Below are 24550 nucleotides of genomic sequence, written 5' to 3'. Positions count from 1 at the left end.
CATATGGAGGAAGCGTGTACGCGGTTTAATATTCGTTCCCAAAATTCATCAGATAGTGAGGTCCCGAGGTCCCGGTCCCATGCAGCCCTTAAGGAGGTCAGTCAGTTCTGTGACAGAGTATGAACGCGGTTATAGACACTTGTTATTAGGCCTTTTCGTTTGGTGTTGAGAGATAGGAGTTGGTCCATCATTGTTTCTGGGGGGCGATTTGGAAAGTGAGGGTAGAGGGATTTCACAAAGTGTCTAATTTGAAAGAAGCGAAACAAATGTGCTTTTGGAAGGTCGAACTTGGCTGATAGGTCAGCAAAGGAGGGAAAAATATCCTCAAGAAAGAGGTCCTTGATAAAGCGGAGGCCTTTCCCAGACCAAGACCTAAAGGCCGTATCAGAGTAGGAAGGAGAGAATAAGTGATTGTGGTAGAGTGGGGAGAGAATAGAGGGAGAGTGTAGGCCAAAGGTCTTCCTGAATTGGGTCCAAATCATCAATGTGTTCGTAACAACAGGGTTAGAGCTAATTCGCCTAGCGGTGGTGGGCAATTGAGAGCAGACTACTGACCAGAGCGAGGAGCGTGAGGAGGAAGTCTCAAGCCAGGCCCACTGTGGGTATTCATCTTGTGTGCTGGAAGGTGACCAGTAGTGGAGCTTACTGATATTGCTAGCCCAGTAGTAGTATTGAAAATTAGGAAGCCCCTCCCCGCCCTTAGATTTTGGAAGGCAAAGTGTTGATCGACTGATTCGCACCCTTTTGTTTCGCCACAGGAAGGAGCTAACTAATTGGTCAAGCTTAGAGAAGAAAGATCTGCGTATCAGAATTGGGATGTGTTGAAACAAGTAGAGAAATTGAGGGAGTACTGTCATTTTTATCAGGTTTGTGCGCCCCATTAAGGAGAGAGGAAGGGTGGACCATCTGGCGAGATCAGATTTGCACTGTTCATACAACGGACTGAAATTTTTTGAAAACAATTCAGAAAATGAATTTGTCACTCGTATGCCAAGGTAACTGAGGCCATCCGCAGCTTCTCTGAAAGGAAAAGAACCCTGAGAGAGCGTATCAGTGGTGGAGTTTATGAGAATATAATTACTCTTGTTATAATTGATTTTATAGCCAGAGTATTTTCCAAATTCCTCTAGTATGTTAATGATCACTGGCACGCTGTGAACTGGGTTGGAGATGTATAGCAGCAGATCATCAGCATAAAAGGAGGTTTTATGTGTTGTGCCGTAACGTGTTATACCTTCAAATCTGTCTTCACTACGGAGCCATATGGCCAGGAGTCAGCGGCCAGTGCAAATAGTAGGGGTGACAGGGGGCAGCCCTGCCGGGTGCCTCTATGCAGAGGAAATAGGTCAGATTTCAGGCCATTGGTATTGATGGAAGCTGTGGGGCACTTATACAGGAGCTTAATCCAATCTATAAAACTAGAGCTAAATCCAAATTTACTAAGCGCAAAGAACAAGTATCTCCATTCGACACGGTCAAATGCTTTTTGCGCATCTAGGGACAGTAGCATTTCAGGGCAGTCAGAGGGGGGTGAGAAGAGGATATTAAAAAGCCTTCTGGTGTTTGAGGAAGAGTTCCTGCCTGACATAAAGCCAGTCTGGTCAGGATTGATCAGCTTTGGCATGACTTTCTGCAAGCGATTAGCCAGGATTTTAGCGAGGACCTTGAAATCAACATTCAAAAGGGAAATTGGTCTATAGTTATCACACAAAAGCAGATTTTTATCTTTTTTAAGTAGCAAGGTGATTGAGACTTCCGAGAGAGTAGGTGGAAGGTGACCTTTGGTATAGGCATCGTTGAATACCCTTGTGAGGATTGGGGCAAGATTAGTTGAGTATGCTTTATAAAATTCTACAGTATAGCCATCAGGCCCTGGTGATTTGTTGTTCTGTAGTGATTTTATCGCTTCTTGGACTTCGCTAGGTGTTATTGGCGCGCCTAAGCCGGGGGAGAGTGTTCCATCAACCTGTGGGTATGTTAGCAAATCAAGGGGGTTAGGGCCTTCCCAGGCGAGTGACTCGGTCTCAGATTTGTATAGGTTAGAGTAGTAATTAAGGAAACAATTATTAATTTCGGTGGGGTCAGTCATGATGCTACCGGAGGGCTTTGTGATTTTAGGTATGAGCCTAGAAGCTGCGGCTGCCCGTGCTTGGTAAGCAAGCAGTTTACCCGCCTTGTCTCCCTGTTCAAAGAATGTTTGTTTAGTATGTAGTAGTTGTTTCTCAATTTTGCCTGTTAGTAGTAAGTTGTATTGCAACTTAAGCTGTAATATTTTCTTATATAAGCCAGCGGAAGGACTGAGGGAATACTGAGTGTCCAGTTCTAAGATCTCGTCTGCTAATGATTTTAATTCAAGACGTTCTGTCTTCTTGCAGTTAGAGACAAAGGAGATAATTTGGCCGCATAGGTAAGCTTTAAATGCTTCCCAGAGGATCTCACTGTGAATGTCAGGCGTATCGTTAATTTCGAAGAAGAGCTGGATTTGCATAGAAAGAAAGTCTTTAAATTTTGGTTCTGATAGCAGGTGTGAATTAAATCTCCAGCATTTTGAGGGTGGCGTTCTATGGGGGAAATTTATGTTTAAGGAAGCAGGCACATGATCAGAGATTACGATGCTATGATATTCACATGAACGTGTGTTATGTATTAGTCTGTTATCAATTAGGAAGAAATCAATTCGTGTGTAGGTGTGGTGCACGTGAGAAAAGAATGAGAACGCTTTGTCAGCGGGAAATTTGGTCCTCCAAGGGTCTGATAAACCAAGCGCCTCTGTGTGAAATTTTAGAGCTGTGGCCGACATAGATAAGGTTAGTTGTTTAGTAGATGATCGATCAAGGGTTAAATCTTGGACTAGGTTGAAGTCCCCTCCTATAATTGTGAGGTAGTTGGTGAGGTTGGGAATTTCTGAAAAGAATTTAGAAAAAAATTTGTCATCATCCCAATTCGGAGCATACACTGAGGCCAGGACCACAGGAGTGTTTTGTAGATTGCCAATTGCAATAACATATTGTCCGTTAGGATCTGAGATTACAGTGGAGGCTTCAAACGCTATGTCTCAGTGTATAATGATAGCAGCCCCCCCCGGCCCTCCCCGAGAACCTCGAGTGAAAGACATGGCCCATCCAAGGTTTCTTAATGTGTGAGGACTCTGAGGTACAGAGATGAGTTTCCTGTAGGAAGCACAGGTCTCCTCCGAGCTCCTGTAGATGTGAAATTACCTTATATGCTTTAGTGACATTGTTCATCCCCTTCACATTCCAGGAAATGAATCTGATGTTTCTACCACTCATTAGTAACACCCAGGGTGGTTAAAGCCTGTTGAGCACCATGGGGAGGGAGGGGGAGAGAGAAATAACCACAACAAAAAGAGAGAGAAGGAAAAAAAAAAAAAGGAGACACACACACACACACACACACACATATACACACCATTCTCTCTCTCTCACACACACACACACACACACACACACACACACAACTACAGAACAGACTATTAACATCAATCCACGTAGGAACAACAAACTTCTGTAACATTCTAGATACAAATCAATTATCCTAATCCAATCACATCCATGTTCCCATGTTCCCAATGTAAAGAAAATATCCCATCTTCCATTAGACGCAATTAGTGTAACAGTCATATAAAGTAGGAAACACATTGTTGGTTGTGTTGAGGCATTGGTTTACCTGACCATGGTGTAAACATAAAAAAAAAGAGTTTTTACTAATATTATCGTACCTCTGAAGACTTATAGGAGTTTTAACAATCCTTGTAACAGGCAGGAGAAATAGGTAAAACTGAGGTTAGACAAATATCAGTGAATTGCAGCAGCTGGGGTCATATCCCGTTTACAGTATACTTAAAAGGCACTCATTAACATAGTATAAGCATCGAAAATGATGAAAAATAAACAAACTTTCATGACGCATCAAGAAGAAAACGTGACATAAAATTAACATATTGCAAAAGTTCGTAACTTGAAACATCTCCTAGTTAGGAGCAATTACCAAGACGCTAACCTTGCAGCATAAACACTGGGCTGAGTGGTTGGTATGATGTTAGCCGCTATGCGGGTCCTGTTGGTTCGTCGTTAGCATCGCTGCTAGCAGGCCTCGGCACTTAGCCTTCACAAGTCACTCATACAGCTAAATTAACAGTCAGTGTCTTACTGCAGTGTCTTGTAAATCAACAGTGTCGCCAATAAAAAACAGCAGCGTGGTAAATAGTCTGTTGCAAGGGCTAGTTGATGTTGTTGTGGGCCTGTATGTCCATGTTAGGTCTCGTTAGCAGCTAGGTACCTTTTAGCCTCCTCGACCGATGGTAGCGGCACTTTAACACCGCCGTCCGTCATGATGTACAGTCTCGATGGGTAGCGAAGAGTGGGCCTCAGTCCGCGCTTGCAAAGCAGTGACATGACTTCCCTGTAGGCCGCTTGTTGTTCTGCAACCTCCGGGGTGACGTCCTCAAGGATGGCCACTGGCTTGCCCTCGTAACGTAGCTCAGACCTCTTTTTGCGAGCTTCACGGAGAACTTTTTCCTTGGTCTGGTAGTTGTGGAACCAGATGATGACCGGCCTGGGCCTCTCACCAGGTTAGGGTTTGGGGGCCAAAGATCGGTGGGCCCGCTCTAGTTCAGGAGGTGACGGCAAGATTTGTTCACCCAGGAGTTGAGTCAGCAAGGTGGCGAAGAAGTTGGTAGGACATGGACCTTCTGTAGACTCCGGGAGCCCCACAATGCGTAAGTTATTGCGGCGGCTTTGAGCTTCTAGGTCCGCAGTTTTAGCCTTTAGCTTTTCGATGCTAGTAGTTAGCTTTGCACATGTAGTTTCGAGGCTAAGCACGGATTCACACGTAGAGTCCGCATGGGATTCCAAGGATGAAATCCTTTTGCCGTGGTCGCTCACCGTGGCTTGCACTTGATCCATTTTAACTTCGAGGGATGAGAAGGTAGCCTTAAACTCTGTAATAAGGTTCGACTTGTACTTTTCAAGTAGCTCAGTTATGGCGGCCATGGTGACATCCGCAGTAACGGGGTTGTCAGCCGGCGTCAGGTCCTTTTTGTTCTGTTTGGTTTGCTTACTTGCCATTCCGCTTACACCGCGCCACATTCAAAGTCTTCACCTATTGACACCACAAGGATATTCCTGGAAGATTATCGGGCTAGATAGATAATTTAAAAAGTGGTGGGAGCACGGGAGGGACGCGTCTACTCCTCATCCGCCATAACCGGAAGTGCAATCCAATCATTTCTACACAGGTGTGTCTTGGGATGGTCACAATAAAAGGCCACTTTCAAATTTTCAGTTTTATCTTGACTGATGCTACAGAAATGCATTTTTGATCACAGATACCCCAAAGAATCTGTCAGTATCTGGTGTAACCACTATTGGCCTCATGCAGTGCGTCACATCTCCTCCTCATAGAGTTGATCAGGTTGTCGATTGAGACCTGGATCTTCCACCTCGTGGATCCCTAGAACAAGCACTAGAGACTTACTGCAACTGAGCAAACTTCCGTCGGCTGGGTGGCTAACTTGCGTTTTAGCCTCCTGCTCTTTTGAATTGGGATGAAAAGATTTATTTGTGTATTTGCTCATGTAGACTTTAGAAATGTGATCGGACTGAGTGGATTAAATTGGAAGTGAAGTCATTTCCCAGGACTTGTGATGCCTAAAAAAATGTATCCACTGAATTATGGACTTCTCTTTTACCATTTGAGTCTATGTGAAAATGTTTTTTGGGTCTCACGGCATCATGTGAAAGACACAGACATTGAAATTCCACGTTGGGCCACTATGTAAAAGTTCAAGGGGCTTGCTTAGAACCCAGCTATTGGTCTGGCAGAAACATGTTTTGGGGGCAAGGACCAAGATTTTGTGAGCTCCTCTGTAGCAAGTGGATTTTGTGGCCACGAGTTTGTCTTCTCTGTGCTGGTTATTTCGGCTAATCTCTATAAACAGATATTTGCATATAAATGCACATACCTTTAATAAAAGCTAATCTAAAGCTAAATCGTCATCATGACAATAGTCGATTGGTTCAAAGACTACATTTCGGCCAATGCATTTCGTCTCTCCACACATGCTGTTTACCTTTTGCTGAAACTTGACTGGTCAAACCACTCCGACTACAAACGGAAACCAAAATGCTTTCAGTGACTAAGTGTTGTCCAGTTGTCTACAGATTGGGCATAAATATGCAGATATTTGTTAAGAGAGATTAGCCTGGCTCTGTCTAAAGGTGTACCAGCACTCAGTAGACTTGCCAATAAACAAGATACCAGACTATTTCTTCAATGGGAACAGTGATACCTAGTATCACCAATCCAGCTTTCATCACCAATCCAGGTCTAGGAAAAAAAAAAAAGATGCAGGGAGGCAGCAGGTGCAACGCTCTCTATGTCTCCTCGAACAGGTCACACATCGCGGACAGCGCAGTGGGTGGCGTTGGCGCAGCGGGCTCCTCCGTTGATGCCTCTCCCTCCATCTCTGCGTCCCACTCTGGCCTGGCTTGTGCGCGAGCCATCTCCACCCGAACATTACTGTAGACAATCTGCTCCTCGTCATCACACAGATGCACTAGTTTGTGAAAGCGAGGGTGCTTTGTGAAGCTTGCATTTAACATGGCTTTTATCCGCTTTGCCATTGACAGACACGAATCCAAAGAAATCCCACACAGAACTTCTGCTGCTCGCTAATGGGATCAACTCCTCCTCCCCCTCAACTGTCGCTATTTTCATTGTTCCTACTAATATATAATAATGAATATTTTTGGTTTGATCCCCCAAAGTTGGCACACTTGATTGATGTAGGCCTATCGGGGCCGGAAATCAAGGTTTTGTGTATGAGCATGATTTGCCGTGATATACAACATTATTAATAGTATTAATTAATTATTAATGATATTTGAATTATCAAATTTAGGTTCGAATTTATAAAAAAAATATATATTTGAATATATTTTGAACTTCAAATTTTTTTTGACAGTCCTACTGTCACGTTAGCATATACTTAAGGGTTTCATTTTCTGTTTCATTAGGACCACAAATGAAATCCTGGCTGTGACGAGAAAAAAATCAAGAAAACAGAAAGCTAATAAATGACTTGACAAATGAAAATGTATTTTGAAGCATGGTATGTAGAATTGGGAGTGTGTTAAAAGGCAGCGGGCCTGTTACAGTGCTGTGGTGCACAGTAAAAATCTTAATTATCGTGCCTTGTGCACACACAGGCCTCTTTGGTCCATAAAGGTACATTTGTACATACATGGAATTAGTATGTTATTGGAACATTTCGTAGTAGGGTTTGAACCAGCACCGCCCCACCACAGCGGAGCTCTGCACAACATCTGTCAACATGGTCTACTGTTGGATAGTCAGCTCGTCCAGCAAGCAGAGCCTCTTTTTTTCCAGATACTTTTTAGAGCTCAGATGGCTATTTCTCTCTGTGGACTCTTTAAATTGCGGCAGCACAGCCTACCATGTGTTGGTCACACTGCTGTTTTCTGTGGCTATCAGGCCAGCTTGAGGTTGAGACAGGTATCTATTCCGTTCTGGCTGTATGGTGGAGGGGGGGTCTCTGGTCTGTCTGTGGCTGGGCGTCTGGAGGGAGGCAAGGGGACCTGTGGTTCTGGTTATTTGTTGGGAGTTATTGGCTGGGTTTTCACACATATTATGCACACACACATACTCAACCTTCTAGATCCAGACACTGTTATTTTTATAGCCAGGTACACACACGGTACATAAAAAGGCTCCCTTCTGCTTTGCTGTCTATACCCTGAACCTACAGTCTGCACTCCTATGGATGTATTCGACATCACACATGCAGCTCCAACTTTTCAACAGACAGTGATAATGCATTTCAGAGGTCATTACGCACTACAGGCTGAGTTGGTAAAGACCACCCTGTACTGTGGGAGGCAGTGGCGGTGACAGATTTGGCTGTCTCTGTGGTGTTTAAGGGCCATACTTGAAGCCCTGGACAGCTGGGAAGCTGAGGAGGACACTGCCTGTGTTTTCTCTCCTCTGACAGGTGGCTCAGTGCCCAGAAACTCCCTCTGTGACACAGCAGGATGGAGCCAGCACTGTGCCCTTCCACCATACAACCAGAACGGAAGCTTGGATGCTGCTGCTGAGACTCCACCACAAACCAACCAGGGTCGGAGAGGTATATGTGTTTGCCAATATTGGCGTTTTAGGTCAAACCAGATAATGACCAGTCACCGCTGTCCTCCTGCAGTTTGATGGAGGTTATCCCTGGCTACAAGTTAGTCAGGAGTTAATTGAAGATCAGTCAGCACAAAGGAAGTGCGGTCAAAATAGGAAGAGGATAACGCTTTTGCTTTCTACGGTAGCTAAACTTGTTGTTGTGACCACCACAGAAGGCACAGCTCTCAAATCATCCGTTTGGACTATGGAAAAATAGCGGAGATGATGTGGGGCGCTCTTCTGAAGTTTTTCAACTTGAGTTCAGAACGCTCCGGCAATAATAGAAGGTATCTAAAGGGCCAAAACATGGACGTGTGGCAGTGCAAAAACCAAGAGCAAAAAGCTTCATTCTAATTTAAAACAATTACAAAAAGCCACCTCCACCTTTCTGTATGATCTGGGCCTTAAGCACCAGTAAATCTCTGTAAAAAGACATGCCGGATGTTTTCCATGTTGTCTAGATGAAGTATGCAAATTCTCAGAATTTTGTCTTGATAACTGAGTCTTTGACACTCCTGCCTGTTAATACATGTGCAGCTCTCACCTTTATATTCCACACTGGTGAGGTAGCTCAACTTGACAACAACTTGCTATTGATGCCCGAAGTCTGAGTTCAAGTCCTGGGAGGTGCAGATTAAACATCCTTTTGCCTCCTCAGACATTCACTACAAACCGGGCCCTTCTTGCGCATATCACAGCCATGCATGAGTAGTACAACAAACAGCACATGAGCATGTATTTAGTGTTTCTCCATCCAGCCAGAGGCATTAACAGCCTGATTTGCCTCCAGGCTTTTACTTGAATCCTGCGCTCTGTTAGTCTGAAGGTTATCTGTCGCTGCGTTGTCCTGCTTAAGTCTGGTGTAAAGTAGATCACTATTAGAGATTATGTGATTGATGAGATGGACAATGCAAAATGAAAACACAAGGCTTTACTTTAAAGCATTGTGTTGAGAGAGGTAGGGTGCTTGACCTGCTTTAAGTGTATTTTTATTTCTTTTTTTTATACATAAACGCATGCTTTTCTCATGTTGCAATTTCACAGTATACAAAAACCTTTTCAATTTCAGCAAAGCATTAGTGTGTACTTTTTCCCTTGAAAGACCCTTTCTTCTCCACCACAGGTTTATGTCTGCCTTAGAAGCAGAATAAATGCTATTCTGTAAATAAAATGGTGGCTAAAGTGAAATTACGCAGATTTACCATCTGCATCTTGAAAAATAGCCCATCATTTTTATTCAGCCACTGCTAAATGTTAATGTATTGTATAGCTTGAGGTTCAAAATGAATTCACAGTGTGCGGTTTGGGAAAGAGTAGACATTATTGTGAGACCTTATCTTTTTGTTTCCATCCCTTCACCGCCCTACATTCCAAACAAAAAGAGATATTCCTGTTGAGAAAACGTGTTTGGTAGCATGATGTTCACACTGTGACAAGGCCATCCAGACGAGCCCCAGCTGCACCGAGGCAAACCTACCCTGTGAAAGAGCTCAACACTGGCAGCTCTGTCACCTCCAGAAAGGCTGACAAGTGGAGTAAGGCAGATTTACTGAGCCAATATTAGTCTTCATGTCATAGTCAAATAATATGACAACAAACTAAAATATGTTGAAAGCAAAAACCACTTTTATTTTCAGAAGATTTAGGCCTCAATAAACAGTAATCTATCATAACAGCAAGGTGTGTATGATGTTATTTATAAAACAAAAAAATCCCTTAAAATAACAATTCCAGGTGGTAATATAGTACATGTGTGTTGATGTGTTCACAAGGACATACATAGACAGACATGCAGACAGCCCAAAATTCAACAGTTAAGAGTGAGTCTCAGAATTCTCAGAATATGTTTTATATATTAAAGGGATAACCAGCTTTGTTTCACAACAAACAAACTGTCGTGAAGTCCCCTACTTCTTTCCAGAGGATTATTTGGCAGCTTGAGTTCGCAAATGCACCATCCAAATGATTTTTGCTGGCTCTAAATGTACTTCCTCATTTTGAAACATCTGCCACCACGGACACAAAGTTTAGAAGTATAACTGTAATTAACTGTAATACAAGATAATTTGTTACCAGCCCTCCTCCATATTGTTTTTGGACTAGCTGGTCAAAACCAACTCACATTACCACCCACCAGCAGGAGCATTTAATGCTCCGGTGTGGTGAAGTGCCTTCTGGTAGTTATGGGTTTTCTACCTGTTGAGCAAAGCGAATGCCAGTGTCCTTTTCCTCTAGTTTTGTAGCACCCATTTCAAAAGTATTTGCATCTTCTTCTGCATAGACAGCCCAGTTTTATGAAAAGACCATCTTCCTAGCAGTGAAATACTTCTTACAGAAGTTCAAATTCAGTTTTCAGTACCTAACCCTGCCTCTGATATGATGGGTATTTCTCTCTAGTCCCAGCTCTTAACCATGTTTATTTTTGTTCTTATATCAAATGTAAGAACAGACAGTAAAATCCAATGTGGGATGATTTTACCACCCACGGTGGGAAGTAGAGTTGCCAGGTGTTGCCAAATACCAAATAATTCAACATTCCAGTATAATCTTATTTTTTGGGGGGACAAATTATTGTACACTAATGCAAATTTTGACCACCCAGAACTGAGTCTGTAATGTATGTGAATTTCTACCACAGCACTGTCAACTGTTCTTCAATTATTTCAAGCAAAAATGAAAATAACTGTCAGGTTTCCAGCTTCTCGTTTATGAGGATTTGCTGGGCAAATCCTAAACTGGTCAGGCAGTCTTAACCTGACAGAATCTGTCACTGGAAACTATTTGGAAAAGGGCAGGCACTTAAAAAGTACTTGGCAGGTGACTGGATGACCCAGCTCTCTATTGCTGTCATCATCACTGAAGAGCGTCAACACCTTTTCCAATAAAGAATACTTCACTTATCTTTCAGTTAGAGCCGGACTAATATGGGCCTATCAAAGATATATTCATATTGGCATATATAGTTGTCTGCAATACGTGCAAAGCAAAGATAAGCCAGGTCTCTAGCAAATTCAGCCATTTGTTCATTTGCTCTCTAATAAAGTTAGTATGAACGTAGCCTTCTGAGAACTTTTGCATAGTCATATTGGTGAACAATCCACAATCCTCCAGCTCCAAAATTTAATATATATTACTACCATATCAACTATTGGTGAATTTTTCCCCTCTAAATTTGGTCTAGTGTCTATGCTAAAGAGCAATCATTGTTGTTTTGAACGAACAGTCACTTTTCTGTGTCATCACACACACCTTAACCGTGCTGTAGCTGCCAGTTGCTCCTCACAGGATGTTAATAAGTGGTCAGACACAAAGACATTACTCGAAGCCTGTCAAGACGGATTTTCATGTGATCTCGATATCCTGTGATTCTCGAGTAATATCGCGAGAATCCAGCTGCCATGCAAGGTGAGCTATCTTTTGGTTTTGGGCTATTGGTTGGACAAAACAGCATTTGAAGATGTCACTGTTGGCTTCAGGAAATATTTATGGAGATTTTTCTTTTCTGGTATTCAAATGATTGATTAATTGCGACAATACGAGACAATTAATCAATAATTAAAAACCACCAGTTGCAGCCCCAGACCAAACCAAACAAAACTGCCCCAGTGAGTAAGCAGCTTAATTTTGGGCCACAAAACGCCTTCAGCATTGTTAGCTTGTATTAGTCCTGTTAGTGTTGTTAGTGGTGTCAACACAGCTAGTGATGCTAACAGAGTCAACCACACTAAAGGGGTTTTGCAGCTCAAAGAGAAGCCACTTATTCACCAAGGCTATATGGGAGGAGTCTGGTGGGTGGGCACAGCATTTCCATAACACAGCGTTATTAGCGGAAATGGCAGAATGAGCGGCACCACTAGCTTGCTCCCATCAGACCATTTCCCCACCTCTAAATGGATAGTGCTTTAAAATGTGGCACTACAGCTAGTTGAGTCATTGTAGCACTGGACTAAAAGGAAAGGCCTTTTGTATTTCACGATTTTTTGTTTTTTGTTTTTCTTAAAAATCAACCGATTAGCTACTGGCTAATGGTGTCGGGCTACTGAGCGCAAACATTAACCAAAACTGACATCCCCACTATAGGAATATGACAGCAACGACCACTGTGTACAGGGCTGTAGTTGTTGCTGGAACATTTCCATGCTTTCATCAGCGGTATGCAGTCTCCACCCTCGCAGACTTTATGTGATGACAGTGAACACGTCACAGTGCGTCCAACTGAAGTCCATGGGGGCTAAGTATGCCATCTCTCCACAAGTCTGAAGGGTGGACAATTGAATTCAGCCTCTACGTGTCCACCACTTTTTTCTGACTTTTCTGCCTGTCTTAGTCACTTGACTCTCACGTCCAGCCTTTCCCGCCATTCCCGTTATCTGACCTTTCCCCACCCACCCGCTCACCTGTTCCTACTTTCCCTCATCAGTTCTGTAGAACATAAAAAACCCCTGTTTTCCCCAGTCACTGTCCAGATTGTCTGGGTTGTGTGTAAGATGGTTGGCAGCACATTTAGTTTTGGGTGTGTTTGAAAGAAAAAGTCAAATCAAATTGTCCGTCAGCAGCCTTAATCCAGACATGTCAGTATGGGAGCTAGCCGTCATGTACCATTTTCAAATTTGGAGCCCTTCTCACAAGGACTCTCTGTTGCCTGGTGCAGGATGGACACCCTGGGCTCTCTTCCATTCCCCTCTTAGCTTCCCCTTTTCCAGATGAGCGGCTGACCGCCTGCCTTTATCCCACCGGCTGGTATTCCCTCAATGCTCCACATGTCTGCAAGCTTTCAGCCTGCTGAAAAAAGTCAGTTGGCGGAGGGGGGGGAAACCCATGGCATAAAAGAGCGGAGAGTGATGTAAGAACTGCCTGGACACGTTTCAGCCGGACCCCTGGCAGGAGCATGTGGTGTGTGGACATTCTCCAGAGCTGCTCTTAAAAACTGTATCCCTGTGCAGCGTTTTTTTTTTTTCCTCCCCCCATTCAGGTCCTTATATGTTTTCAAATTTTCCAGGGTTTTCTCAAATTGCAGCAGCAATAGCTGTCCACCTATGCTGGAAAGTGAGACCTGAATGGGGAAACTGTGTTTTAAAAATATGAAGTAACCCCCTCCACCCCCTTTTCCCGGTCAAATTAAAACACCAACCACTCACCCTGCCCCTCTACCTCTCACCGCTCTGCCAGCTGTGCAGCCCGAGACCACTGCCAAAAGAAACACAAGCTTACGTCAACTTCCAAATAAGGAGCTGCTACTTCACTTTGACCTGAAAGAGAGACACTCGGGGGGGTGTATGAAAGAGGTGGAGATAGACAAGGAGAAAGTGTCCCCTCCTCCTCATTCATACGCATAATATACTCAGCTACCTGTTTGTCAGCCCAGTGCACGTAGAGCGGAGACTCGATTACCCCTCTCTCTTCACCGTCACTCTCATTCATCCTTTCTCTCTCTCTCTCTCCTTCCCTTCACCTCCCTCTGGCTCTCTCCGCTCTCCTCGTTTCCAGTCATTCACAATCGGAGGACAACACCACCTGCTACCAGGTAAAAAAGCCATTCATATGCTTTCTGTCATCTGCAGTGATTTTGATGCGTGTGTGGTGGTGTGAGTGACATGACGTGAAGGCTGGGGGATTTTCTCCATTCAGGTCTTTGTTATTGCAAAAGGCTGTTCTATCAATGAGCCGGTGAGAGGTGTGGAAAAGCAAGAATCATTTGTGGAATCAGAGCAAACGGAGACATTTGAGATGAGATGAATATTTTTGCCGTTTTAAACATATGCAGACAGTGCAGCTTCTGCAGTGAGGGTGTTTGCGTGTGTGTATGTGTGTGTGTGTGTGTGTGTGTGTGTGTGTGTGTGTGTCTGTGTGTGAATGAAGGAGAGGGAGAGTGCATATAGTGAGTGGTCCGTGGGCTGTGCATGTATTAAAGCTCACAGCTCAGACTGGGAGTGAATGAGCTCCCTGTGTTGTGCATCCAACCTCCTATGCTTGGCATGTCCCCCTGTGGACTGGGGAGCACTCTCGAGGTGCACGTACACACACGCACACAGAGAAACGGCTGTGTGTGCACTGGATCCCTGAGGGCTCTCCTCCGTCCCTGGAGAGCGCCGCTATCAGGCTGCTGATGAAGCTGCGCCTTCTGACTCGACGGCATTGCTAAAGCTCAGCTGACATTGTGTTGGAAACAACAACAGATGAGGGCATGTGTTGCTTGAGTCTGCAAGATGAAGTTCATGTTGGCTTACGTTTGCGTTGCGTTTCATCATAATATTGTCAATGAAATTCCTAATTTTTGCCTCAACATGCGGATGCTTTGAGGGTGATTTTTTTTTTTTTTTTTTTAATTGGAAACTAATTTTAGAAACCACTTATTAAAGGTCCAGTTTGTAGGATTTTAGACCATCTTTTGGCAGAAATTGTATATGATATTCATAACTATGTTTTCCTTAGTCTGTAATCATGAAAATAAGAATTGTTGGGTTTTCATTACCTTAGTATGAGCTGTTTATATCTACATATGGAGTGGCTCCTCTTCCACGGAGTACACCATGCTGTTTTAGAGTAGCCCACATGGTGAAACCAAACACTGGCTTTAGATAGTCCTGTTAGCATTTTTACGTTTGCACATCGCCAACACTTTGCACACAGAAGTTTTAGTTCTACAATCTCACTTCTAATTCCTATGAAATCATACACACCAGACCTTTGAGTGACCTATAATTAAGTCAGTATCCATATCCAGTATTTGCCACTGTCGCAAAAACAATCAGATCGCTTTTTGTTTTCCTTAGAGCCTAGCAATTTTCCACAGTTACTTAAGTTGTTTCACCATCTGCCATTTTCGTGACTCGAGAAAGTAACTGCAAAGAACTTACTTTCATACTGTGTGGTAAATGAGAATAGCCACTGATAGCCAATGCGGAAAACAAAAGTGCTGTCCTCATCCTGTTTTAGTTTCACAGTGGTTTCTTTGTGCCAGGGCTGCACCGGTTATCAAAATCGCAATACCGAAATATGTCACAACATACCATTATGTTGATTTTCTGACTGACAAATCATATTCCATGCATAAGGGATCGAGCTTGTTTGGTACAGACCTCAGCAAAAATCACATCGTCATCACTTTTACATTTTTTTTTTTTTCTCAGTGACCATTACATTCCGGTATAATTCCCACTAAAATTGCAATACATATCAATATCACATATCAATTTTTTGCATATTGTGCAGCCCTACTTTGTGCCGCAAATCAAATCTTCATCGTACGTGGTGGCAGACAGAAGTGCATATTAAAAGCAAGGCTAATAGGAAACCAGTCTTAACAAAGATGGTGTCATTATTCTGTAGCCATTGCATTATGCAATCAACATGTACTTCATAATAATAAGTTAAAGCACAAAACTAGTCTATTTCCACTTTAAGATGTTGCCTTTTTAGGTCAAGCTTAACAATAGAAAGGTTTAAAATTGTATTTGGTTCAGTTGTTTGAAATAATGTAGCTTATTTTTTCATGGATACCGGTCCAATGGTCTTTGTCATCCCCCGTGTGTGCATTTCCCTTTCTGGTTCCTCCTGACAGAATGGAGGAGTAGCAGTGTAGTACGAATTTAAGACTCCCAAAGTATTGATTTTTTTTCCTCCAAAAAGACCGTAGCTTCGAGGAGGGAGGCACCTTCGCCTGCCTTGCTCTCTCCCTCTCTCTGTAGTCAGTGAGGATGCTGGAAGATAAATTTAGCCCTCCAGCTCTCCTTCCATCTGCTACCACATGGTTTAGGGCCGTTACCATAGGAACCACCGCTGGGTGCCCATTAGTGTGAGAGGAGGAAATTGACAAGATTTTTAAAAAGCCATTTATACAATATTTTCTTTCTGTGTGGTGTGTGAATGGATGCAACATTTCACAAATTTATATAAGAGTTTTTTTTTTAACTCAGCTTGAGGTGTTGTGTTTCACCTGCAGATTTTTAGCTCACTCTGCAGATTGTAACTGTAACTGCATCCCAACACTGTAAACACATCAGAAAATTATACAGATTTTCATACAGATTTTTGGGATATGCATTAATTTATATTGCACAAATCACTTATATCACTGCCTAATGCCTTATGGAGAACCAATCAACTTTCCCCTCACTGTACGCCCTATAGGCTGTGATGGGCTGTTGTTCATGGCAGACATTTGCAGGAAAAGCCCAGGCATGATTAGTAGCAATAATGATGGCTGCATTACATTGAGGGGTGCCAGTTTCATGAACCTGGTATTGTTCACACTGACTCACTGGTGTGACTTACAGAACACATAAACAACACAAAGCCATTAATTGTATAAGTTGAGTCAGAATGTCTGCTGAGAAAAGACCTATTGTTTTTTTGGAAAGGATGTCGTGCTCCACCCACTTGGCTTTGCACTCTTAGATAGATATTGTCTTTTTATTTCATGCATTTTTCATTCTTGCCCAAACCTGGTGCCTACATAATCCACAATGCAGCTTGACTGCTGACAGTGTGGGCAAAGATTTGTGTGTGTTATGCTAGTTGCAGCTAATGTAATGTAGCTCTGGGCTGCTAGTCTCAAGTACAAATGAGCGGACTGTGGAGGTTTGGTAAGCTCACTTCTTTCTAACACCACACCCCAATTTTTGAATTTTCGATCTTTTAATCCTCAGACCCTACTGACGTTTACTCGAGTGACTCATTTTACAGCTTGAGAGGCAAGTTATCACATTTTGTGGAACTCCTTCGAGAGCCACAAAAGACTTGACACGACTTTTTTTCCATGTGCGATACCACTCATTCAGTGATTACCACTGTTAACAGCGTGTCCCGGTGGCAGGATGCCGTTGTTGCAGAAATGTGTTGGCCACCCTTTGGTTTTTCCCCCATATAATACTGTTGAGTAAGCAATGTCATTTTGAGCCATTTAAACCCCTTTAGCATTGTTAACTATGTTAGCACCACTAGCCACACTGACACTGCCAACTGTAATAACACAGCTAACAATAGCTATGTTTCCATCCAAAAGTGATTCGAATCATTGGGAAATGCGCATTAAAAGAAATACGAATCCTGTGTGTTTCCATTAAATGTACGGACTTTGGACGGACGGACATACAGATTACGAACTCGTGCGAGTTTTCCGCAGAACCGGAAACAAAACAAGTCTCGCATTCTTCTTCTTCTACGTTTTCTGGCCGTTGGCAAACAGCTTGTAAATGCATTACTGCCTTCCCGACCCGGAGTGTGGATATCACCATGGAGAGAGGTGCGCTATGTCAGACTTAATTCGAGCATAGCTGTTTTGAATTTTGGCGTTTCCATCACAATTTTCCGATGCGATACTTCTAGATGCGCATCTAAACAGGCTGATGGCAAACATGGCTACCTTCTTACTAGGCTGACCTGGGGGAGATTGAAGGGGGCATGATGCTTACATAGCCACACTGTTGGATCCAGACGACATTATCAGCGCCGAATGAGCAATGTCGCTAGCTTGCTCCCCCAAGACCAGGTTGATGTGCTGTGCACTGAACTAAACAATAGCAAAATTAACCTTTAGACAAATATATGTAACCACTCAAAAATACTGGTGGTGGGGCGTCGGTGGCTTAGTGGTAGAGCAGGCGCCCCATGTACAAGGCTGTTGCCGCAGCGGCCCAGGTTCAAGTCCAGCCTGTGGCCCTTTGCTGCATGTCATCCCCTCTCTCTCTCTCTCTTTCCCTTTCACACTTAACTGTCCTATCCATTAAAGGCAAAAAATGCCCAAAAAAATATCTTAAAAAAAAAAAAAAAAATACTGGTGGTTAAACGACATCCCTAGTGCAGCTCGAATTTCTATTTTAAGGGGTGTGAAGTTAAGGGTGAATGAGTTGTCTGGACACAGTTCTCAACATGGAGGTGGTTGAGCTGGCGGCTAGCAGCTAATGGAGGGGTAACGCTGTTAATCAGGAGCAAACTGCAGAGAGTACTACTCTTCTGCGACAATGATGTCCCAATATCAACGGTAACTGCCATATGAACGCAATATAAAGTGGTGGCAATTACCCAGCCAGAGGGATCCACATGTGCGCTAAAATTAACAACTGGCCCGGCTTACCACAACAAACCACAGAGAAGATAGGATTACAACACACACAGGGATAGCATGACTTCATTTTCTGCTTAGGATGGCATTACTTCACTATATCTCTCCAGAGCAAATAGTGGTTTGCTGCTATATTAATGCGCTACATGTGGCATACGGAAGCTTTAAGAAGAGACATATTGGTTTTTGATGGACTGTTGTGATAGAAGGATGTTGGTTTTCAGTTCTTAGTAAATATATAGCATTTTGCCCTAACAAACATCTGTCTGACTTCGGCTCTGAAAACATTACATCCAGATGTGTGTTTTCTAGCAGAGCCTTGCAACAGTTCACCTAGAGAGAATCACTGAGGCTGACAGCCAAAGAGAGGGGGAAATCAGAATCTGTGTGGAGAGAAGGGTTGAAGAGAAAAAACTGCCCGCTAGGTTCATTAACACCATGAGAGGTGCAAATGAACAGTCTTAAATTGACTGAAGAACAAGTACAACACCTGCAAGTGTAAATGAGCAGATGCATTGCGTGATTTTAAAAAATGTCCGTCGGTTTAAGGTGCTAGTTCTGTACTGCAAGTGCTCCATCTGAAATTTATTTCACTCTAGTCATTGTCACCCTCATGCAGAGTGTGCGGGGGCTCTGAACGTCTCACAGTCTGAACTCTGAGGCGTTATTTTCAGTGAGACGACTGAGTCTCTGACTCTCCTCCAAAAGCTCTTAGTCCAGTTACACTACCTGTCTGACCTACATTTAGTGCTTCCTAGTCTAAATTCAAGACCTTTAGGCGTCTGAATGGTCCTCAGCAAAGTACAGAGATAATATACCTTTATAATAAACCTGTTTTTTGATGTGCAGAAAAGTAATGTTGGTTTTATAGTCATCCAAGACTGGCATGTATATTCTTCCCACAAGTTAAACCAAAGATGGTTATCAACCTGTTATCAGTAATTTGGACGGAATCCAGCAGCTTTGCCGTCTTCCACCAGAACGTGGGTGTAGAAACCAGCTGGTCAGTGCGTGGGATGCCTTGTTTACTGTTTCAGTATGCTGGCACAAAAAAACATTGGGAGTTCTCTTCAGTACCTCCACTGAGTCACCTTGTGTATGTACTCACAGCTAACAGCCATCATTCCTTCATTTGGCTTGGCTTTTTTTTTTTTTTTAAGTATTTAAAATCACAGCTAAAACGACCCATGCGCTGTAAAGTAATGAAGCAACCATCCACTTAATAATTTAATGTGGCAGCACTGTGCTGCAGCACTGTCTGATGATCATCATTTTGAAGGAAGTGTGGTCTGATATGTGAGGACACAACATGTCAAACATGCGGCATTAATTAGAGCATTCTGTGACACATTGCCAGGTTCACATGCCACAGTCTTTCACTTGATTCCAGTATAATTAATTATGGAAAGAAAATTTAATGCAAAGCAATTTCATTAAGACCAAAAAAGAAAAAGGTGCATTTATGACAATAAATTTTAATGTGAGTACTTCCCCCCTACCTTGTTTCTCCTTCTGAAAATGACAAACTCTTCATGGGGCATGTTTTTTTTTTCTTGCTTTGACTCATTTTACTAGAGTGGGTGGGATATCTGAGGCAGCCCAACAGAAAAATATTGTGGTCCACGGCTCTGAAATAACAATGCACGGTTGATTAAAAATCATTGAACACCTCGACAGTTTCAGATTATGCTGTCATTGAAATGTTCCTGTCACAGTCATTGGACATAGTGCCGCTCTCTGGGAATGTTAGCAGAATCATCATTTCTGTGTGCTGCATGCTGATATATTTTTATACAAAAATATTACATAAACCATTCTAATTCAACAGCATTCAGCAGCCGCGGGAAAGTGAAAGCTGAATGTTATGACACATACAGCGATTATGTAACACATGAAACATAAATATCTATATTTGGCAAGTGGAGGGTAGGAGGGTCATCTGTGTTGAATTGTATGCACTATTTTATATAATGAGTTGTTTGTCTTCACAGATCTTCATGTTGAGAAGACAGAAGAATCATATACTGAGCTGAGTCAACTGAGCATCAGACTGTGTGGCAGCAAGGCTGGCTGAGTGCTTCATGATGGGATACTTTAGGTCAGCGTGGCACAGGACTTCCTCCACAGCACATGATATATCACAGCTGAATTCTTTGATGCCGCCATTTGACATTTGATGGCATCATTTTGCTTTCAAGCAATAAAGTTTAAGCAAAACAAGTGAAAATGATGAAGTCAACTAAAGTGGATATAATTTGATAGAATTCACTTACATTAAACCCTTTATTCAGTTAATGATTTGGCTTGAACTCTGTAGCCTGGCACAGGCAGACGCATCCCACGTGTCTACCTGAGGCTGTCCTTCCATTTTATGGAGGCCTTGCATAGTCGCCTGACGACTGGGGAGCAGTCTGGAGGTCAAGAACATTGTCAACCAGAGTCGCCTCACCGAGGCCCGCAGCCTAAGTCTCCCTCCCAGCCCCGTCGGCAACAGCAAACTGGCTCACCGAAGCCCCATGGCACACAACAGCAACCCAAACAGTCCAGAAGACAGCATCCTGAACGTAAACGTCTCAGGCACCAGCGGCAGAGCATTGACTCAGATACAGCGCTCGAACAGAAACATGAAACCGCAACCACAGTTTCGAGTTTGTCACCAGGAGCCCCACCTTCCTCAGCAGGTGGCCCCACCCAGTCTAAACCAGAAGCCCAGGAGGGCACCCCAAAACAGAAACGGGAGCGTAAGCCTCAGAGACCAGGCAAATATCTCTGCACTTACTGTGGCCGCGCCTGTGCAAAGCCCAGTGTCCTGCAGAAACATATTCGCTCCCACACAGGTGAAAGACCTTATCCCTGCGCCCCATGTGGCTTCTCTTTTAAGACCAAGAGTAACTTGTACAAACACCGCAAATCGCACACCCACAGGGTGAAGGCAGGTCTGGCTTTAGGAGAGCCGAGGTCTTTAGAGGAGCAAGTCACTGAGTCAGAAGATGAAACCAGACAGCTATCATCAGCATCTTCCCTTACAGAAAGACAAGGCAGTGTAGCCTTAATCAAAAGTCACGAAACAGACAGGGCCAAAGACTGCACTGGAGGAAACGATGACTCCTACGCAGTTAAAAAGAGACTGGCCTTGCGTCTGAGTCGAGGAAAACATGGTCCTCGAGACTTGTCTGATGAAAAGACCTCATCTCTAATTTTAGGGAGTAAAGGCAGTACAGAATCAGGCTATTTCTCTCGCTCTGAAAGTACAGAACAGTCACAGGACAGCCCCCCGAACACAAGTGCCAAAAGCTATGCAGAGATCATCCTCGGCAAGTATGGGCGTCTCGGACACCTACAGAGGATGTCTCGGCACCATAACCAGCAGCCCTCTGGTCAGGAGGACAAAAGCATCCCATTCACAGTCCCCAAGAAGCAGGTCATCGACCATATCACCAAACTTATCACTATCAATGAAGCAGTGGTGGACACCAGTAAAATTGACAGTGTAAAGCCAAGGAGATTCTCACTCTCCAGGAAAAATAGTTCAGAGTCTCAAAAGAGTTCATCTATGAAAGAAACACTTATTCACAGCCCCAAAGCCGGAGATCTGGGCTACAAAAACAGTGGCTCCATCACCATGGGAGTTCCATGTGAAAAATTTCACCATCCATCCTTAAATGTGGAGCAGCCAGCTGGCCAAACATCCACTGCCCCTTTGGTGAGAAGTCACTCAATGCCGTCTGCAGCTAGTTCATTTGACACTTCCAGTGGCGGCCTCAGTAAATTTCGCTTAACTCAGTCCTTTGATGAACGAAAGCCTTCTGAAACGCAGGCCCGTCGTTTTGGGATGCTAAGACGGCAGCCAGCTATTGAAATCCCACTTGGTGCCGAACTCACAGAAGAGGAACATGAGGGTTCCCATTCACTTTACCCTGACAGCGTTACCACCGTGCCTGACCCCAAACAAAGCCAACCGCAGCCATATGAGTGTGAGGCATGTGGTACTGGATGCAAAGATTGGGAAGGTTATAAGAAACACAAGCAAAGCCTGTGCCTAGCACATCATCCCAGAAATGAGGTGGTAATTAGTCAAACAGGGTGCTCACAGCTAATTAACCACGCAGTCCGAGCAGGAGCTTCAGCAATGCGCAAAAGAAGGAAAGAAGAGAGTTTTGAATTTGATGACCCCTCTTCTCCTTCATTACCCTCTCCTGCTCTCTTATCAGGACAGTGTAAAGATGAAAGCAATGTCGTTTATGAGGGCCCCAGAAGACCGACACTACAGACCTGTTCAGTAATTCAACATACTAGTTCATTTGAAAAACAAGAATCTTTATGCAATGAGAGTCAAGGCACTGAGACGACAAAAACCTCTCCACCTCATGAAGAATATCAACTAGTGCCTCAGAAACAACCCCAACAGTCGACAAAACTAACAACTCGAAAGCTGGTCCGTCAACACAGTGTGCAGGTTCCAGAAATACTGGTCACAGAGGACTCCAACATGAGCACGACGACCTCAATAGAGTCAATATCCACCGCCAAACATTCAGAGAAACCTGATGAGTTTCAGTGGCCACAGAGAAGCCCTTCTCTGGCCCAACTCCCCATTGAAAAGCTTCCTCCAAAGAAGAAGCGCTTGCGTCTAGCCGAGGTAGCCCAGTCCTCTGGGGAATCCAGTTTTGATTCTGTATCCCTGCCCCGCAGCCCTAGTCAGGACAGTAGCGCATCTTACGCATCCAGTCGCTCCACATCCTTTGAAGAGTCCAACAGACCAGACATGGAGATAGCAGGATCAACACCACTGAGGAGATCAAGAGCTCCTCACATGTTGACGGTGCCTGGGGTGCATCAGCACAGAGAGATGAGGCGCTCAGCATCTGAACAGGCGCCTCATGACCCACAACCAAGTGTCCTATTGGCTGAGACCCGCAGTAAGTCTTTTGACTACAGTTGCCTGTCCCCAGAGCGCACTGCAGTTGGCTGGAGGGAAAGAAGAAAATGTCTCCTTATGAGACACACTGCTATAAAAGATCCAGATGAAGAGGAAGAGGAGCGACAGTGTACCATACCGAGACGTAGTCCCGAACATGTCAGCTCCACCACATCTTCTCAAGCAAGCCCGACTTCTGTGTACTGCAGCAGGTCCCCTGCTTCTCCTTCATCAGGTGACATAGTCTTGCGTAATCCAGTGAGATTACAGTGCAAAGAGATCTTTTCTCAGTGGAAACTCAGTCAAAATATTCAGTTAACAGGCAGCACAGAAGCCACATCCATAGATCCTGCAAAAGAGGAGGCCTCACATACAGAGCAGCCGCCTTCTCAGGCATCACAGCCCTATCCTACACACGGACCATCAGGGGCAGCCAGAGCTCACTACCTCCCCATGTCTACAGGGCTGAAGCTAGAGATTCCCTTACTGCATGATGAATATCCAGAGGTTCGAGTGAGTCACTCCCACATCCAGCACTCTGTCCCTCACATCACTTCCAGTCTGGAATTACTGAGGCCAGCCACATCTCCAGCAGTAGCAGTGCGCCTCCAAACAGACACCCTCACCCTAGCATGTGCCATATACACCACATTCTCCCAGTCCACCTCCCCCAGGCCCCAGGAGGCAGTCGATGCTGTGTCACACAATATAAGTATCCCAACAGCTGATTACAGAACCCATAGGAACATGGGTCCAGACTATCAGTCGTGGTCAGACGATGGCCTGAGGATATCAGGCTCAGGGGGCAACAAGCGCATGCTCTCCCCTTCAAACAGCATAGAGCTCCCGCCTGAGTCACAGCAGCAGCAGAAACGAGTCAAAGAGGAGGGGGAGAGGGAGGTGGGATGTGTTGACAAGGCATCAGTGGACCCATGCAATCAGGAACTCAAAAGGGAGACTCAGTCATGTCTACCCAGTGTTTGTTCTCCCATCACACATGTTGGACCATCATACCCCAGTCTGCTGCCCAGCACCTGTAATAGCTGGTGCTATTTGAACTACATTAAACCAAACCCTTCTACTCTGGACGAACAGAAGCCCTCAGTGTATTCATCGTGGTCCACGAGCGGCTATGACCCCAACCCACCTGGCCTCTCAAGCAAGACAGCTCTCTCTCTGCTGCACTGCAAGCAGAGGCTCAGTCCCTCCATCTACACTATATCCCCCATGTCAGTCAGGACAACTGAGTCGATGGAGCACGAGGACGACAAAAGACCATGCTCCACTGAGGTAATTACAGCACTAACCATTAATTACAATTCAATCTATATAAAACTGTACCAACACGAGAATTTCCAGGA

At 44.1% G+C, this 24550-nt stretch overlaps 1 protein-coding gene across 3 annotated transcripts in view; it reads left to right on the top strand.

Moving 5' to 3' along the window:
* hivep3a (HIVEP zinc finger 3a) overlaps positions 1-24550 on the top strand; it is a 53352-nt gene that overhangs the window by 15520 nt on the left and 13282 nt on the right. The window contains exons 1-3 of one of the 3 annotated variants that reach the window (XM_049602746.1): positions 8149-8167; positions 13696-13732; positions 20263-24479. In XM_049602746.1, the coding sequence (XP_049458703.1) occupies positions 20643-24479 (3837 nt within the window). In that variant the 5' untranslated portion in view covers positions 8149-8167; positions 13696-13732; positions 20263-20642. Of the gene's footprint in view, positions 1-8148; positions 8168-13695; positions 13733-20262; positions 24480-24550 lie in introns of those variants that run through there. The other 2 variants (XM_049602745.1, XM_049602744.1) reach the window with 2 other exon arrangements.

Source organism: Epinephelus fuscoguttatus, linkage group LG17 (genome assembly GCF_011397635.1).
Source record: "Epinephelus fuscoguttatus linkage group LG17, E.fuscoguttatus.final_Chr_v1".
In the NCBI taxonomy this organism is placed as follows: domain Eukaryota; kingdom Metazoa; phylum Chordata; class Actinopteri; order Perciformes; family Serranidae; genus Epinephelus; species Epinephelus fuscoguttatus.
The sequence above is the reverse complement of the archived record's forward strand: the minus strand, read 5'-3'. Positions and strand labels throughout refer to the sequence as shown.